The 18,111-nt window shown below is 38.4% G+C and overlaps 1 protein-coding gene across 1 annotated transcript; it reads right to left on the bottom strand.

The window, feature by feature from the left end:
• Positions 1–14,129: 14,129 nt before the first annotated feature.
• On the bottom strand, positions 14,130–16,827 carry LOC121640315 (butyrophilin subfamily 3 member A2-like). The gene is made up of 7 exons (XM_041986025.1): positions 16,800–16,827; positions 16,137–16,236; positions 15,597–15,914; positions 15,235–15,519; positions 15,017–15,148; positions 14,725–14,834; positions 14,130–14,162 (listed from the first exon to the last, which is right to left on the bottom strand). The coding sequence occupies exons 2-7, from the start codon at positions 16,225–16,227 to the stop codon at positions 14,130–14,132; spliced, it is 969 nt and encodes a 322-aa protein (XP_041841959.1). The 5' UTR covers positions 16,228–16,236; positions 16,800–16,827.
• Between the last annotated feature and the right edge of the window lie 1,284 nt (positions 16,828–18,111).

Below are 18,111 nucleotides of genomic sequence, written 5' to 3'. Positions count from 1 at the left end.
AGTGTGTGGAGAGGGTGGATGACTTCTGCTTTTTGGGATTCCATTTCGAGGAGGACCTGATCTGGACTGTGAACACCTGTGAGCTACTGAAGAAGGCCCTGCAGAGACTGCACTTCCTGAGGACGCTCAGGAAGAATAACATAACCAGAAGCTGCTGGTTTTCTTCTACAGATCCACTACGGAGAGCATCTTGGTGTACTGCATGTGTGTGTGATACACCAGCTGCATGCGTGTCTGGTACACCAGCTGCATGCGAGTGTCGTACACCAGCTGTATGTGTGTGTGTGGTACACCAGCTGCATGCGTGTGTGGTACACCAGCTGCATGCGTGTCTGGTACACCAGCTGCATGCGTGTGTGGTACATCAGCTGCATGCGTGTGTGGTACACCAGCTGCATGCGTGTGTGGTACACTAGCTGCATGCATGTATGGTACACCAGCTGCATGCGTGTGTGGTACACCAGCTGCATGCGTGTGTGGTACACCAGCTGCATGCGTGTGTGGTACACCAGCTGCATGCGTGTGTGGTACACCAGCTGCATGCGTGTGTGTTACACCAGCTGCATGCGTGTGTGGTACACCAGCTGCATGCGTGTGTGGTACACCAGCTGCATGTGTGTGTGGTACACCAGCTGCATGCGTGTCTGGTACACCAGCTGCATGCGTGTGTGGTACACCAGCTGCATGCGAGTGTCGTACACCAGCTGTATGTGTGTGTGTGGTACACCAGCTGCATGCGTGTGTGGTACACCAGCTGCATGCGTGTCTGGTACACCAGCTGCATGCGTGTGTGGTACACCAGCTGCATGCGTGTGTGGTACACCAGCTGCATGCGAGTGTCGTACACCAGCTGTATGTGTGTGTGTGGTACACCAGCTGCATGCGTGTGTGGTACACCAGCTGCATGCGTGTCTGGTACACCAGCTGCATGCGTGTGTGGTACACCAGCTGCATGCGTGTGTGGTACACCAGCTGCATGCATGTATGGTACACCAGCTGCATGCGTGTGTGGTACACCAGCTGCATGCGTGTGTGGTACACCAGCTGCATGCGTGTGTGTTACACCAGCTGCATGCGTGTGTGGTACACCAGCTGCATGCGTGTGTGGTACACCAGCTGCATGCGTGTCTGGTACACCAGCTGCATGCGTGTGTGGTACACCAGCTGCATGCGTGTGTGGTACACCAGCTGCATGCGTGTGTGGTACACTAGCTGCATGCGTGTCTGGTACACCAGCTGCATGCGTGTGTCGCACACCAGCTGTATGTGTGTGTGTGGTGCACCAGCTGCATGTGTGTGTCGTACACCAGCTGTATGTGTGTGTGTGGTACACCAGCTGCTTGTGTGTGTGGTACACCAGCTGCACGGTGGCTGAGAGGACGTCACTTCAAAGGGTCATAAACACAGCTCAAAATATCATGAGCTGCACTTGCAGGACTTTGTAATTTTGTTGCACTTGTTGCAATGACAAATAAAGATCTATTATTCTATTCTATTGTTCTATTATTATTCAATTATTCTATGTAAGATGGTTTTTAGTTTCAGTTTCTCTCCCGTAATGACAATAAAGACTCCTCTTAGAAATCGTTTGGTTGAAAATCCTCATCTTTCCTGTTTAAATGTTGAATCAAAGTGAATTTTAGTGACACGGCTTGGACTTTAAACCTTGTTATTCCTTGTAGTTTTTGATTTATTTCACATTATAAGACAGACAAAGACCACATACCTGTCAATGGATCCAGTCGCCTCACCGTATGACTGAGGTCTGTAAATCATTGGCCGTTTAATGAGCTGCTTCATGGACTTTCCACACCACAGTAATCACAGTTCTTTGTCTTTTTTTTCACTTTTAAATCTGTAAATATTTACATATTTACGCCTGTATGGATGTTAAAGGTATGAAACTAACACTGACAAGTTCAAATATTTAAAAAAAATGGCAGCTTTGCTAAAGCAAACATTTTTCTCTTTGAGGTAATTTTTTTCTGTGTCCCTGTCCAATAAAAACTTAAAACAGAGTTCTTATTATATTTTTACACGGTATAGTGTTTCAGCATGAGGGAACGCCCCTGGCAGTCCTATGTTCTATAGAAATCTGGGAAATCTGGAAACTTGGATTAGCTTTTCAATTATCTCCTCATGGACCTCTGCAGCAGCGCAATGAATACCCTTCACCGTTTGTTTAATTAACTTCCCATTAAAGCATACCGGTAATTTGATCTGGATGTTAACTCACACCTCTGTTCAAACGGAATACTTCAGAGGCATGGAGTCACCCACAACCTCACCCATCACCCCTCTCTCTCAAGGTACAGGCACTTTTTTAGCCTGTTTTGCATGTTATTCCAGTTCATGAGAGAGAGGATTTGAAATCTCAGATGACATACCAAATTGAATTTTACAGAAGCTGGTAGCGGCTGGGCTCCCATGATCTGATGACACCATTTTCTTGTGATAACGGAATAATTTTTTTATAAGAGTCCACAAATATACACAAATTAGAAGTCAAAACTACTTGTAGGAATACAAAACTTTAAGCAAAATGCTGGAAGCTTATTTTGGTTATCTAAAAGATGTATTTGAATTTGAGATTTATTTTTTCATAAATGCCAATTCAAAAGGGGATAAGTGTTCATTTTCTAAGGAGATTTGGTTTCAGACTATATATATATATATATATATATAGTCTGAAACCAAATCTCCTCTACCATCAGAAAAACTGCGCAGGAACAGGAAGTGATCGTCCACATTGTACATGAGCTGCTTCAGTTTGATGCTCTAACAGTTGGCAGAAAGACTTCATGCCATTAAAAGTCTCTCTTTCAGACTATGTGAGTACTGAAGCTGTTTTTTTAAAACAGTTTTGTACATGAAACCATTTCTAACTATTGTACATTTCTGATTATTATCTCATCCAGACATGGTTTTGATCTTTGTACAAAGGACTGTGCTGTTTTCTGTTTAGCCCTCCTTTATACTATATCTTCAGATTATTGTGTTTGCATGTAGTTCCTATGTTCCGCCACTAGGCAGCCACCCAAATGCACAAACGCATAATCTGCACGCAGCGTGGCTCAGAGAGGTTTTGGCATGACACCGCCATCATTTAATCAGTCTCAGTAATAGCGTGCGTCCATTAAAAGTGAGTAACATTACTTGTGCTTTACTCTTGCCTTGTATAAGCCCCAATGCTCTATTCCTGCTAAGTTTTGTCAAGGGTAATGGCTGTTTTTAAGCTCTTCTCAGAGTATTTTGGGAAGCTAACTGCTAACCATTTAGACTTGTATGATTACAGCCTGTAGGCCTCCATTTGACGCGATTCATGTCTGTGGCTCATATTGTTTTTATCTGAAATGCCTTATTACATTGTTCATGTGAGGTATACATTATGTCGAGTGAATTAATGGTAGCTTTATTATTTTATGTGCATTTAGGTTGCACATTTCATAGCTAATTATAACCGGGTCTTAGTCCTATGGCGGGCCTTTAGTCACATGTTTATTCCCGTGTGGGCACTTTTAGTTGCATTTACCATAGGAAATGTAATTGTAGACCTGTACTCATAATTTGTATTTCTTTTATTCTCTTTTGTAGAAAACCACACACAAACACACACAATCCTAATCAACCACTCTCATCATGATGTTCATGTTTAAATAAAGGACAAGTTCAAAGTTAAATCCTGGACCTGGACATTCTCTCATTCATCTCAACTCACCTGAATATATATAATTGCTGTCCTGATCCGACACCCTGAAGTGATTGCTGATCCACATACAAACTAGTTACAGTCCTCATTACAATCTTGCTGTTGGGTGCAAACTGGACAGTCATTCTTAAAGCAGCAGTGACTAAAAATAACATAATCCTGCAAATTTACAGTGTGCGTCTGCTTTTATATTACTCCTTGATAGCTCCAAAAGCTTCTAAGTTGATTCAGTAAAACAGGGACTGATGTTTGATGTCAAGGAATCCAAAGGATGTTTTTAGATGGACTGTGTTTTTTTTTTTTGGTTTTTTTTTCCGAGGCAGGTGTCCGTATTGTTACAGACAGACAGCAGTTCTTTGAGAACGAGTCCATCACTTTTCACAGGGATGGCTCATTCATTTTCAAATAGTTTAAGTGATTATTTATAAAAACATTCAAATGTTTAAGATTACTCTCTTCAGCCACCTTCTAGTCCTGGGTCGGACCCTTTTTTTCCTACAGAACTGCTTTAATTCTTGGTGTGATAGATTGAACATCGTGTTGGAAGCATTTCTCAGAGGTTTTGCTCCATATTGACATGACAGCATCACACAGTTGCTGCAGATTTATCGGCTGCATCCATGATGAGAATCTCTCGTTCCATCACATCACAAAGCTGCTCTATTGGATTGAGATCCCAACTCATCAGACCAACAACGTTTCTCCATCTTCTATTGTCCAGTGTTGGTGAGTCTGTGTGAATTGTAGCCTCAGTTTCCTGTTCTTAGCCTACAGGTGGCACCGGTGTGGTCTTCTGCTGCTGTGGCCCGTCTGCTTCAAGGATGGATGTGTTGTGTGTTCCGAGTAGGGCTGCAACTAATGACTATTCTGATGATTGATCAGTCACCGACTATTAAAACGACTAGTTGACCAATCGGATTATGTATGTCATAATTAATAAATGGCTCTTATTTCACTTTCAGCTTTGAAATCTTGCATGAGGTTGTTATGTAAGTCTGACGTGCCTCCTTTTCGAGCATTGCAGACGTACTTCCGTGGTACGCAAGGTCCTCTTTACAAATCTCACATGTATTTCATTTATTTTCTAAGTTTAACGTGAAGTTATTTCAGACTGTTGACATTGTCTGCGCCATTATATTCCGTAGTCGGAGCAGTCATTTTCCCCTGGCGGACTTTATTGTGCATGTGCAACTCTCAGGAGATAGAGAAGAACATGATGTCTCACTGTAGTTTTTTTTTTTGTTTGTTTTTCTTCTTGGCCGACAATAGTCGACGGGTAAATTAGTTGTCGACTATTTTTATTGTCGACTATTGTCGACAGCGTCGACTAATCGTTGCAGCCCTAGTTCAGAGATGCTATTCTACAGACCTTGGTTGGAACCGGTGCTGATTTGACTTCCTGTTGTCTTTCTATCATCTCCAACCAGTCTGTCCATTCTCTTCTGACCTCTGACACCAACAAGATATTCTGCTCCAGACAACTGCTGCTCACTGGATATTTTCTCTTCTTCAGACCATTCTCTGTAAACCCTAGAGATATATACATAGGTTTGGTTAATCCTATTTTTTGTTTTACAGTAGAGACTAGTGTAAGAAATTATCATGGGGACTCAAGCCAATGAAGGATGCTAACCTGGTGATGTCAGAGGAGAGCATGCCAACGCTGCCCATTATTACTCTCCTTCATGCCAGAAAAAAAAGAAACAAAACACACACACACACACACACACACATATATATATATATATATATATATATATACATACCAAGCAAAGTAACGTGACGTTTAAGTAAATAATGTCTAGTTTATTTGCACATATTTACAAAAAAGCCAGAACCAAAGTTCTGTACAAATCAACCCATAATACAAAGTAAAAAGAGGAGAAAGCGTCAACGAAATACATCAATTTTCTTCACTAATCATTAGATGATGAATATTTTTAATATTTTATCATCTTTGTTTTTATCCACCTTTTTAGGAACAGTTATGTAAAACTAAACAAAGATATTTTCATGTTGGTTTCTGTTATTTGACCAAACAGCAAACAGTGACATCATCTCTGTGAGCAAAGAGAACAAGAAATAGAGTTTTACTGCCACCTAGTGGTTATTTTAAGACATCTCATGCATTAAACCAGAGGTCTTCAGCAGGAGGTCTAGAGGTACTACAGGGGTCCTGAAGCTTTCGGTTGATCAGACATTTAGTGTTAAATACATTTTTTTATATATTTTCCCCTCAAATTTTAATACATATTAACATGAATCCAACATATTTTAGTCAATGGATAAATGGAGGCAGAAAATTTTATCTTTCAGTAAAAAAGATCTTCAGCAACATTCAGGAACTCTCTCAAGCTGGACACCAGTTCATTCCCAGTAGGAGACTAACCTAGACCTGTCCTCCCACACCTCCTGCACACGAAGAGGAGGACCCACCACTAGACTGTTACATGCTGGCTGGGTCTGGTTCCCCATTACTGGTCTAGACACTAGAGCCTCTTCAGTTTCTTCATATTAAATGTGTTGACTAAAGAACTCACCAAGCCCAAGAGACATGTCCTCCACCAGAAGGTGGAAGGTGTCATTATATTCAAGAAGAGTGCAGATGTGTCTCTTTAATCTCTGTGTTGCTGTGGGAGAAGAAGACCCACTCTGAGGTTTGATAGTGGAACAATGTTGTCATGGTGGTGGAATTACTCATCTGTCTGGAAGTGTTTACTCCTCTAGAAGCTCTCAGAGCTGCTGCATAGTGACAATGTCTGGGTCACCAAACCTACAGATCTCATTAGACTTTTTAGCTAAACAAGCGTAACACTCATACATAAGCTTACAGTACACATGCAAGCCAGCTGCATGATGGTACCTGCTCCATCTCTGCATCCACTTATGAGTCCTTGGCCTGAAAAGTGATGAAAACCACTGTTTTAGATCAGTAATGTGTTTACATGGAGCACTTTTAATCTGATCACATGTCCAATCAGAATAAAATGCATCATGTCAGCTGATCCGATCAGAAAGAATTCACAATGGTTTTATAGGAAACAAAAACCATGTTTACACGTATTCTGACTGTCTCTGTGGTGGATGCTGTTACTGCATCTGAGTTTCTACACATTCTGTAAATGTGGGAATTATAAAATAGTTTGTGTTTATGTGCTAAACCATGTTAGGTGATGTAATGAGTTTCAGGGAAGAATTGAAAAACAGCAGCAACTGTAGAACAGCCTGGAGGATATGTTGTTTTTGTTGTTCAGAGTTATGAATTTTTAAACATCTTCATGATCAAAACGTTCAAGATAGAAAATTTTTTTTTTTTTAAAGTTCATCTTTCACCAAAAATATTAAGCGTAAAAGAATTTTATATCTGCATTGAAATGTTTTCTGAACTTTTATTTATTTATTTATTTTATTATTATTATTATTATTATTATTATTATTATTATTATTATTATAAATCATCATTTTCTCTCGTTCATACAAAAACAAGCAGCCTGGAAATGTTTAATGTAAAACTCTTAAACAGCAGACGTGTAGGATTTATCACGAATTTCTGCCCGACTGAGTTACAAAAAGCACTTTTTTTTCTATAACAAGTTCTTCGTAGATTATTCAAAGAATAATATCTAATATATTTTTGTTGTTTAAATTTATTTATAATTAATCCTTTAAAAACATGTTTCTACACTTACTGTAAATTATTTGGACACACCTACATGAACAAAGTACAACAAACTACACACTCCTTAACACACTTCCAGGAGGGGAGGGGGTTGCTAACAAATGTTAAGATTTAAGGCACCTTGATATGAACTCAGCTTGTAAAGCACCTTTATATGTTCTTCTACATCAGCACTGAAAAACATCACCTGGCCCTGCCTGGTACCCTCATCAAGCCTTTCTAGACCCGCCCCTGCATAGAAACATTTTTTCCACCTGTCAAGACTAGAGAAGGTCCTGCTCTGATTTGTATTTCAGAACCTGTTTCTAATTTCCCTCCATGACATTAATGTCTCCTAAACAGTAAACCAGTGGTTTAGAGAAGACATCCCCTTGTTTGAGCTTAGATTTTCACTCTCACTAGATATCTGAACCTGATCCATCCGGCTGTGTTATAACCAGCAGATTTCACAGGTGTGGCTCCTGCAAACCTCAGCTAATAACAAAATTTAAATTAAATCAATGCAAACAATAGACTATCTAATTAAAACCGTTTCACATCAATGTCCTGATAGTTTCCTCCTCAACACGAGCTGAATGATAAACAAGAGAGACGATGCAGGGGCAGAAAAGCCGATCAGCTGATCACTAACAGAGGAAGGAGGAGAGGAAGCTGTGGTGAAACATCTTAATCTGATGAAAATAAAGCAGGTCAGAGTAAATATGTCTCAATTTCCTTTCCTCAGGTCATCACAATGCTTTATAAGACCAAAGCAAATATACATGTTTAACATACAGAGATGAACCTCATCATAACGCGAATATTTCCCAACATGTGAGGACCTGTGTGGAAGTAATTTTACTGCATATGATAATCACTCATATTTACTCTTATAATAAACACGTATAATCATTGTTCTTTATTCATTTATTACAGTTATTCATTTATTACATTACATTATATACTTTTCCTTTATTACGTTATATTTACATAACGTGTGTTTTCCTTTTACAGAACAGTGAAGTTATTGCCTTTCTGCTGGGTCATGGTGCAGGCTTGTGTCAGGTCAGGCTGACCAAACTCTTCCAGGCCTTGGAAATGTGACTGGTGGTTACACCTGCTAGATAGAAACAGTTGTTTAGAAATACCAGCCTGTTTATGTGTGAATCCTTTCTGGGAACCAGAAGACAGTGGTGCCATCCAGTCTCTCCCCACTCACTTTATCAGTTTCTATGGTTCTTTTTCTAGTCCTCAGCTAGAGTTGGGTTTAAAAAAACTGTTTTTCTTTGATGCAGCAAGTCAGAGTTCTCTGCTGACTTCTCTGAGTCGGACGACAACTCTCAATATGCAAGTAATTCTGTATTCTATAATTCTGTAATACTGAACTAGCCTGTATGAACTCTGACTGGATGACTGTGGTTAGTTTGAGTCATGAGAGGAGGATGCTGTGAATTGGTGCTTAACAAATGAAGCTGAATTGAATTAGTATCATTTCCTACATCTTTCTGCAGCATCTCTGTCTTTCTGTCGTCTCTCTGAATGTTTTTGAACAGAAACTTCCACATGGACCCTCCAGTCTTTCGGCGACACGTTAAAACTTGTAAAATGTCTCATCCAGCATAAAGGAAATAATGACATACTTAAAATAATCCTTTTTTGCAATATCTCCACTCTAACTGTAATTCCCACTTCCACTGCTTTTATTAATTCAAGAAACTGGACCAAATGTTGCAAAGATAAAACTTTCTTTTTATTTTAACTTGTTTGGAGTCTCGTCTGCTTGTTTTCTGGGTTTCTGTATCAGTTTGGTCTCAGCAGAACTTTGATGTATTTAGAGAGAAAAACAGGAAATAATTTGCTTTAGAAAACAAACCTAGTTGTTTTTAGACTGCAGGTCTTTCTCAGATTCCTCTTTCTGCTGGAGCAGCTTCTGCATCTGAGAGAGAAGAAGAATGAAATGAGATTTTGTCTATCAGGGGAAATTGATGTCTCATTTCCAGCGTTTCAGTGTCTCATCTCTCATCTCTGAGTTTCATCATGTTGTTTCTTCTCCTGCAGGAGCTGCTTCTCAGACTGGGAGAGGAATGAAACGAGCTTTTAGTAATATCATACTTAAAATAATCCTTTTTTGCAATATCTCCACTCTAACTGTAATTCCCACTTCCACTGCTTTTATTAATTCAAGAATCTGGACCAAATGTTGCAAAGATAAAACTTTATTTTTATTTTAACTTGTTTGGAGTCTCGTCTGCTTGTTTTCTGGGTTTCTGTATCAGTTTGGTCTCAGTAGAACTTTGATGTATTTAGAGAGAAAAACAGAAAATAATTTGCATTAGAAAACAAACCTGGTGGATTTCGGACTGCAGGTCTTTCTCAGATTTCTCTCTCTGCTTCTTCTCCTCCCTGAGCTGCTCCTCCAACTGGAAGCAGGAGAGATGAAGAGATGTTATTCCAGCCAATGACTATAAATCCCACAGATAAACGTTCTGCAGGGTTTAGGAAGCAGGTAGATTTTGGAGGAAACTCTGGACCAGCTGGTCTTCAGTTTGGAGAACTTCTGAATCAGAACATGTTGGGTTTTTCTTTAATGACTGAAATCTTTGTTAAGATGTTTTCTTTAGTTTCTTCATTAAACTAAAAACCTATCACATGTTCTGATGAAGCCCTCGTCTGGTTGCTTCTCTTATTTTATTGATTCATTCATGTTTGAACCAGCAGGAGAAGCTGCAGTGTACCAGCAGTTACCAGGTAAACATGCGTCCTGTAAATATACTTCAATGTTAAACTGTCTTCTTCAGTTTCAGAGTTTTGGTGTCTCGTCTGTTTGGTTTCTGAACGTTTGGATCCATCCTGCCAGCTTGGTCTCAGCAACACGTTGATGTTGGTGGAGAAAAGAAAAATAAATGTATAAATAATTTGTATTAATTGACAAACCTCCCTGATGTGGTTCTTCATGTATCTCTCAGATTCCTCTTTCTGCTGGAGCTGCTTCTGCATCTGAGAGAGAAGAAGAATGAAATGAGATTTTGTCTATCAGGGGACACAGATGTCTCATTTCCAGCGTTTCAGTGTCTCATCTCTCTGGTTTTTTTCTTTTTGTATCATCTGAGTACATGGAGAAGAAAAGTAAACATTCGCAGTAAGAAACAAACCTGATCGTTTTTTATCTGCATCTCTTTTAACTTTTTCTGAGTTTCATCATGTTGTTTCTTCTCCTGCAGGAGCTGCTTCTCAGACTGGGAAAGGAGAGGAATGAAACGAGCTTTTAGTAATATCATACTTAAAATAATCCTTTTTTACAATATCTCCACTCTAACTATAATTCCCACTTCCACTGCTTTTATTAATTCAAGAATCTGGACCAAATGTCGCAAAGATAAAACTTTCTTTTTATTTTAACTTGTTTGGAGTCTTGTCTGCTTGTTTTCTGGGTTTCTGTATCAGTTTGGTCTCAGCAGAACTTTGATGTATTTAGAGAGAAAAACAGAAAATAATTTGCTTTAGAAAACAAACCTGGTGTTTTTCATTCTGCAGGTCTTTCAGATCTTTCTCAGATTTCTCTCTCTTCTTCTTCTCCTCCCTGAGCTGCTCTTCCAACTGGAAGCAGGACAGATGAAGAGGTGTTATTCCAGCCAATGACTATAAATCCCACAGATTAACGTTCTGCAGGGTTTAGGAAGCAGGTAGATTTTGGAGGAAACTCTGGACCAGCTGGTCTTCAGGTTGGAGAATGTCTGAATAAGAACATGATGGTTTTTTCTTTAATGACTGAAATCTTTGTAAAGATGTTTTCCTTTAGTTTCTTCGTTAAACTAAACAATCTATCACATGTTCTGATGAAGTCCTCGTCTGGTTGCTTCTCTTATTTTGTTTGAACCATCAGGAGAAGCTGCAGTGTACCAGCAGTTACCACGTAAACATGCGTCCTGTAAATGTTAAAAAAGAAAAAATAAATGTATAAATAATTTGCATTAATAGACAAACCTTCTCGTTCTGGTTCTTCAGATTTCTCTCAGATTCTTCTTTTTCTTTCTTCTCCTGCTGGAGCTGCATCATCTGAGAGAGAAGAACAATAAACCAAACTAAAAGTGGAACTGTGTCAATTTTATCATCTGTAGCTTTTCATGGATTTAAAATGGACAGAAGAGAAAAAACTAACCTCTGTTTTCATGTTAACCAGCTCATCTTCCAGCTGCTGCTTCTCCACTTTGAGATTCTTGTTTGCAGAAAATAGTTCCTCTAACTATAAGGAGAGAAGATTAAGAGAGAAACTTCCATATCTTGTCTTTTAACATCAACAATAAAAGGAAGCGCTCCATGCTCCACTAAGTAAAGATCATGTTCAGTGTTTAACCTCACTTGTATTCTCTCTATCAGTGACGTGGTATCCATGAACAACCAGAGAGGAACAAACTGTCAATCAACCAAGATAACCATGCTGTACAATATGACGCTATGGAATAAAACTAATGTGCTGGAGGGAATGCTGGGAAGTAAAACACGCCAACCACCAGGAGGCAGTAACATCAGGATGACATCTGGAACTCTGACTGGAACTTTTAACGGGGTTGTTTCAGTCTGAGCCAGCAGAGAAAATCCAGAGGGAGAATAAAAATATGATCAACAATGTAAATTCCTGCAGGGTCTGGATAACAAAGCTGTGTATCCAGGTTAGCTTCTCATTAACAGGAGATCAAAGAGTGGAGTGTGACTACAATGCTGGTTTAGTGTGTTAGCCGTGTGTGTGTGTGTGTGTGTGTGTGTGTGTGTGTGTGTGTGTGTGTGTGTGTGTGTGTGTGTGTGTATACATGTCTGTTACTTGGGTGTTAAAAAGAAACAACAGACAAACCTCTTGCTTTGCAGACTCCACCTCCTTTTTTATTTCCTCATGTCTTTGCTGCTTCTTTGATCTCTGTGAGAGATGAGATGATGGAAAAGAGATTAAACAAGATGAGGAACAGTTTTATGAAGAAAGTAAACAGTTTTCAGGATGAGATGATAAATGAAAATGGATTTACTGTAATAATACTGCGACTACTTACTCTGGAAAACCAGGAGGACCTGGCACTTTCATGTTTCTCCAGCTAGGTGTGGAAATAATTATTTATTAAGATTTTAAACTGACGAACACAAACACTTACAGGAATTTCTATTATTATTTTAACCAGTTTCTCTTTCATGAGTAAATTTAAGTGGACAAATGAGTTTCTGACTGAATGACAAAAAACAAATAAAACTATTAAAATATTTCCGTTACTTCAATATTTAAAAATGTATTTAATAATGTATTATTACATGGCTGTTTTCATTTGAAATTATGTGTTTACAAGGTCATTTTAAAGAGGATTTAATTTTTATTCTGAATTGAAGGATAATTCAGTCTCTCATGTAAACAATGTGAACAATCCCACCACATCATTCAGTCAAGCTTTTATTTGAATTTTTTTCTAAAAAGTTTGTCTTCACAAAAGCAGTTAAATTCTCTTTGAGGGGGTTCAGTATAAGTTTTTTTTTTTCTGTATAATACGCATTTTTTTTCTTTGCATGTTGTTTCCATAGCAACACCATGCTAAACTTTAATAGCTAATAAGGTTTTAAATCCAACACATCTGTAGTTTAGGTAACCATTTCCTTTGAGAACTGTGGGGGAAAAATTGTGTGTTCTTATGTTGACAGGACGTGAGTACTAGTTGTTGAAGGAGGGTCATGATTCCTGATTTCCTCATCACTTCATCTTGGGCACTCTGCAGCTCTTCTTTTGTCATTTCAGATGTTTGCAGCTGTCAGACAAAAACAAAGATGATTATTAAAAACTGCTTCACTGTTAAACTTTAAAAATAATAGTTGTTGTCCAAAAAGTAGGACAGTGTGTAAAATATGTATTTATTCATGATAGAACATGTAATGCATATCAAATGTTGAAAGTAAAATACTTAAAATTGTTTTTAAGTTTTAAGAAAAAGGTTGGAAAAGTAAGTGGTACTAAAATCACACCATAGGCTGTATTTAAAAGATGGATGGATCCTCTGTGACGTCACCCGTAGGTTTCTGAACAGCAAAAGTGAAGTTCCTGCTGTTGGTCCAGAAAAATAAAAAAATGGGCAAAATGGTGGAGCTGAGAGGGGGGCTGTGAGCGTGGGGGTGGATGATTGATGTCTATCAAACTCTGAGCTGCCTGTAGCTAAGAGCAAACTGAGCCAACTCGGATCTAACATTAGCTAACTGGCTAAAAAATGACATCACCCGCAGGATTCTGAAGAGCAAAAGTTAAGCTCATTGGGCGTTCCCACCATCGCCATCTTGGTAGCGTCACGTGTATCGTTAGTCCCGGAAAATCCAGACTGCGAAGGTGGGGGTGGATGATTGACAACCATCAAACTCCAATCTGCCTCTAGCTGATTTAGCCGGCTAAAAACCACGTTTGTGCTACACTCTCTTTTCTTGCCGCGGATTTTGGATATCTGTCAATTAAAAAGACACACCCCTAATTATGCTGTATTTTAAAATTAAATAACATCCAAACAGATGAGTTAGAAAAAAAATAAACTCTCTTGGAGTTGTCATGAAGGTAAACTTGACCTATTAATCCTAAAATGGATTTTTTTTTTTTTTTTTTTACCAGGTTTTAATCATGTTTATGTCTGCTGTGAAGTTGGTCTTTTTAACATGGGACTCTATGGGGATTGACTTTGTTTTGGAGCCAGCCCCTAGTGGATGAGGGGTGAACTGCAATTTTTTGCACTTCTGCATAGGCTTCACATTTCACCGCTGGAAGTTGCCGTTTGGATCACACAGCTGGAGGAACATGCTGCAAATAATTAAGCTAATTGGCAACATGTCAGTAACATCGGTGGGATGAGCACCTAAGATAGTCTCTGAGGTGCCATTAGAAGAAGAATGAAGCAGAGTTGCAGACATTCGACCTGGCACATCTTTTTACATACATGTTTCTACCATCAAATTCAAATTTATCTAATCTTTTCAACAAATATTAAAACACCTTAAAATATCAGAGGTTTTTCAAGATATGTGAACAAAACACTGATTTATAACAGTTGCATAATATTAAATTCTAGCTTTATTTTAAATATAAATAAAATATATGCTCATCTGGAATAAATTAATGACAGATTTAAATGCTGCCCTACTGTTATGCAAGAAAAAAAAAAAAAAAAACACTAGAAGCGCCTCATATCCATAAATAAACATTAGAATCAATCTTAAAGTGTACTGTTAGAGACGGAGTGGATACTTTTGTATGAAGGTCTGTGATCATTGCTGACTTCTTCTCCAGCTGATTCTCCAGGTGATTCTCAGTCTGTTCATGTCATTTTGAACTCAGATAAAAGCTTCTTACCGAGCTGAATGTCTCCTCCTTTGAGTCAGACGGATTATTAATAAGATTTTCTTCCTCTTGGACACTTTTTGCAATCTCAGTCTGGTTCTCTCTTACTGCTTCATTGACTTCTGGGCACAAATAGAACAGGCAAAATGAAAATTTCCACTGCAATAAAGATTTATAAATACAAGTTTAAAATTAGATATAAAATGGGATGTTGAGACTAAATCCAATTTAATCTGATAATTCCTTTTGAAGGTCTTGACTTAATGTGACATTTAGACAACATGGAAACATATATGTGACATACTGGTGATATTTTGTCTCCGTCTCCACATAAAAACGCCTCCTGCTAAAACAAACAGGAGGCAAACAGCCAAAGTAACGGCCAAACCAGTGATGATGGGAACAGCTGAACTGGTTGAGACCCTGAAGAAATCATCTGAAAACATACAAAACAGAATTATGTTATTTCAGTGGAATACAGTTTTACTTATTTGTACTTATTGTAGTGAAAATGACTTGGACCTGGAAGATGTACGTGTCCCTCTCTTGGATGGTTGATATTTTCCTGTGTGACTCTGCAGGTGAAGTTGCTTCTCTTCTCCACAGTCACTGTGCTGGTGACGGTGTACAGACCATCAGGACCTTGGTTTATCTCTGTAGATCCAGAGAGCAGGTTTCCCTCGCCGTCCAGCCAGAACACCTCGGGTTTCGGATACCAGCCTGCAGACTCGCACAGGAACACCAGTCCTCTGCTGTCTCTGTCGATTCCAGCTACACTGATAACAGGTGAGGAGGCGACATCTGATGCTAACAAAGAAATGTTTAGGAATTTAGTTTAATTCTGCTTAATTAATTTTAAACATGTATATTAAATGTGAACTTACCAACAATTAGTTGGACAAACGACTGCTTACTCAGCTCGGGAATAAAACATTTGTACGTTCCCTCATCGGATATTCTCACTTTGGAGAGTTTCAGGGAAACGTTTCCGTGTTTCTGCTCATCAATAAACATCGAAGTTCTTCCCTCAAACAGTTTATGCGTTTTGTCCACAAGTTCCTGACCACTGCGCTGCACATGAACAAATCTGGGGTCCAGATCAGGTCTGGACCACTCCAGCGTAAAGCCAGAGACATCTTTTGCAGGCTCCAGGAGACATGGCAGGATCACATCATCACCAATAGTCGCTACTACCGGCTGACCTGGAAATCACAACTCTGGGTTAATATTACTAAATAAAATGTAAGAATATAATAGTTTCTGTGTTACAGTACAAAGGTAAGGTTTTATATTTTTACACCATAAACTTTAACTATAAATGCAGTGTTGTACTTTAGTACTCATGTCTGTAGAGCAGCAATAAGTATCGTAATAAAAACCCACTTCTATGACCTACACTGACATTTTATTTGATTTTTACTCACCTGTATAAACTTGGGTTTGTAGGAGAAGGAAAAAAATCCCGCCCAGAGATTTTAGATGAGATGGAACAGATTCATTTCTCTGGTGATGCATTGCAGTGCTCTGAAAATGAAATGAGTCAAACATTGGTAAAAAAAAAAAATATATATATATATATATATATATATATATATATATATATATATATATATATATATATATATTTCAAATAAGCTTGAAACCTAAAGGCAATCAGTTTACCAACATAACGTTTATGATACAGCATGTCCTGTCTTTCCTTGTTTTCAGTCAACTGATCACAAGTTTGGATTTAATCCAGTCTTGTAATCATCACCAGTTAATATTAACTTACACTATGCATGCTTTGCTACGTCAATTCTTCCACAAACAGTAATATTTCACACCTCTGTTATGTAAGATTTTCTTTTACACATACAGAATCACAGACCATGCTGGAATATTTTTTCCAGTATGTTTATGCATCAGGTTCATGGCTTTTAGTTTCAGTTTCTCTCCCGTAATGACAAGACTCTACTTAGAAATCATTTGGTTGAAAATCATCAGCATGAAGGTGAATTTTAGTGACACGGCTTGGTCTTTAAACATTGTTATTCCTGGTAGTTTCTGATTTATTTTACATTATATCACAGACAAATACTACATACCTGTCAACGGATCCAGTCGTCTCACCGTCTGACTGAGGTCTGTAAATCATTGGTCGTTTAATGAGCTGCTTCATGGACTTTCCACACCACAGTAATCACAGTTCTTTTTCTTTTTCTTTTTTTTTTTTTACATTTAAATCAGTAAATATTTACAGATTTAAGCCTGTATGGAACTTAAACACATGAAACTAACACTGAAGAGTTCAAATATTTTAACAAATTAGCAGCTTATTAGCTTATTATTGGCGTGTGTCACACAGGCAGTCCTATGTTCTATAGAAATCTGGGAAATCTGGAAACTTGGATTAGCTTTTCAGTTTTCTTCTCATGGACATCTGAAGTAGCGCAATGAATACCCAACTTCACTTTTTTTTTTATTAGCTTCCCATTAAAGCATTAATTACATCTGGATGTTATCCTCTGCAGCTACTTTCTCCTACATTAACTCACACCTCTGTTCAAACAGAATACTTCAGGAGCATGGAGTCACTCACGACCTCACAAATCACCTCCCTCTCTCAAGTTACATGGGACTTTTTTAGCCTTTTTTGTATGTTACTCCAGTTCATGAGAGAGAGGATTATAAATCTCTGACTAGCTGGTAGCGGTTGGGCTCACATGTTTTGTTGACGCCATTTTCTCAAGCTGACGGGATAATTTATCTATAAGAATATACAAATATACACAAATTAGAAGTCAAAACTACCTGTAGGAATATAAAACTTAAGCAAAAGGCTTGAGGCTTATTTTGGTTATCTAAAGCATGTATTTGAATTTGAGTGTGACGTATATGTAAAGCGCTTTGGATAAAAACACTATATAAGTACAGACCATTTATTAATGCAACACTGACATTAGATTAAGATCTCAGAGAAAAGGCTTGGAATTTCATATATATATAATACTGTCGTATTTTGTGGTAATAATTCCGCATTCGCTAGCATGTCGCTGTGCAACAGCCCAATAGTCCTGATCCAAGACTGATAATAACGGTGTGTACCAGTGGAAAATACTGTTTAAATTGTTATAGGATACTAAAATAATCTGTGATGTTAGTAGACAATGCTTTAATTAGCCTAACAATCTAAGATTCATGTGCAATAAATTTTGTAGAGATGAAGATTGATGTAGATTCACCAGAGTATGTGGGGAATGTGACATTGCCAACCACCCACTGCCATTGTAGGGGAATGCGGAGCTACGTGACGGCGTGAGTGCTTAACAAATATGATATTTCATCTGTACTTATGTCGTGGATAGAAGGATTTTGTTTTATCTACCAATGTGCATGTTGGTTTGTTCAGAGGGGAGA

This window comes from Melanotaenia boesemani, chromosome 5 (genome assembly GCF_017639745.1).
Source record: "Melanotaenia boesemani isolate fMelBoe1 chromosome 5, fMelBoe1.pri, whole genome shotgun sequence".
Taxonomy (NCBI): domain Eukaryota; kingdom Metazoa; phylum Chordata; class Actinopteri; order Atheriniformes; family Melanotaeniidae; genus Melanotaenia; species Melanotaenia boesemani.
The sequence above is the reverse complement of the archived record's forward strand: the minus strand, read 5'-3'. Positions and strand labels throughout refer to the sequence as shown.

What these genes read in the sequence shown, in the direction of transcription:
- LOC121640315 (XM_041986025.1), bottom strand. Translation starts at nt 16,227, where the DNA reads ATGCATCACCAGAGAAATGAATCTGTTCCATCTCATCTAAAATCTCTG. An exon ending in ACAAACCCAAGTTTATACAG is followed by an intron (nt 15,915 to 16,136) that starts GTGAGTAAAAAT and finishes TGTGATTTCCAG; the next exon opens with GTCAGCCGGTAGTAGCGACT. An exon ending in AGGAGGAGACATTCAGCTCG is followed by an intron (nt 14,163 to 14,724) that starts GTAAGAAGCTTT and finishes ATGTTCCTCCAG; the next exon opens with CTGTGTGATCCAAACGGCAA.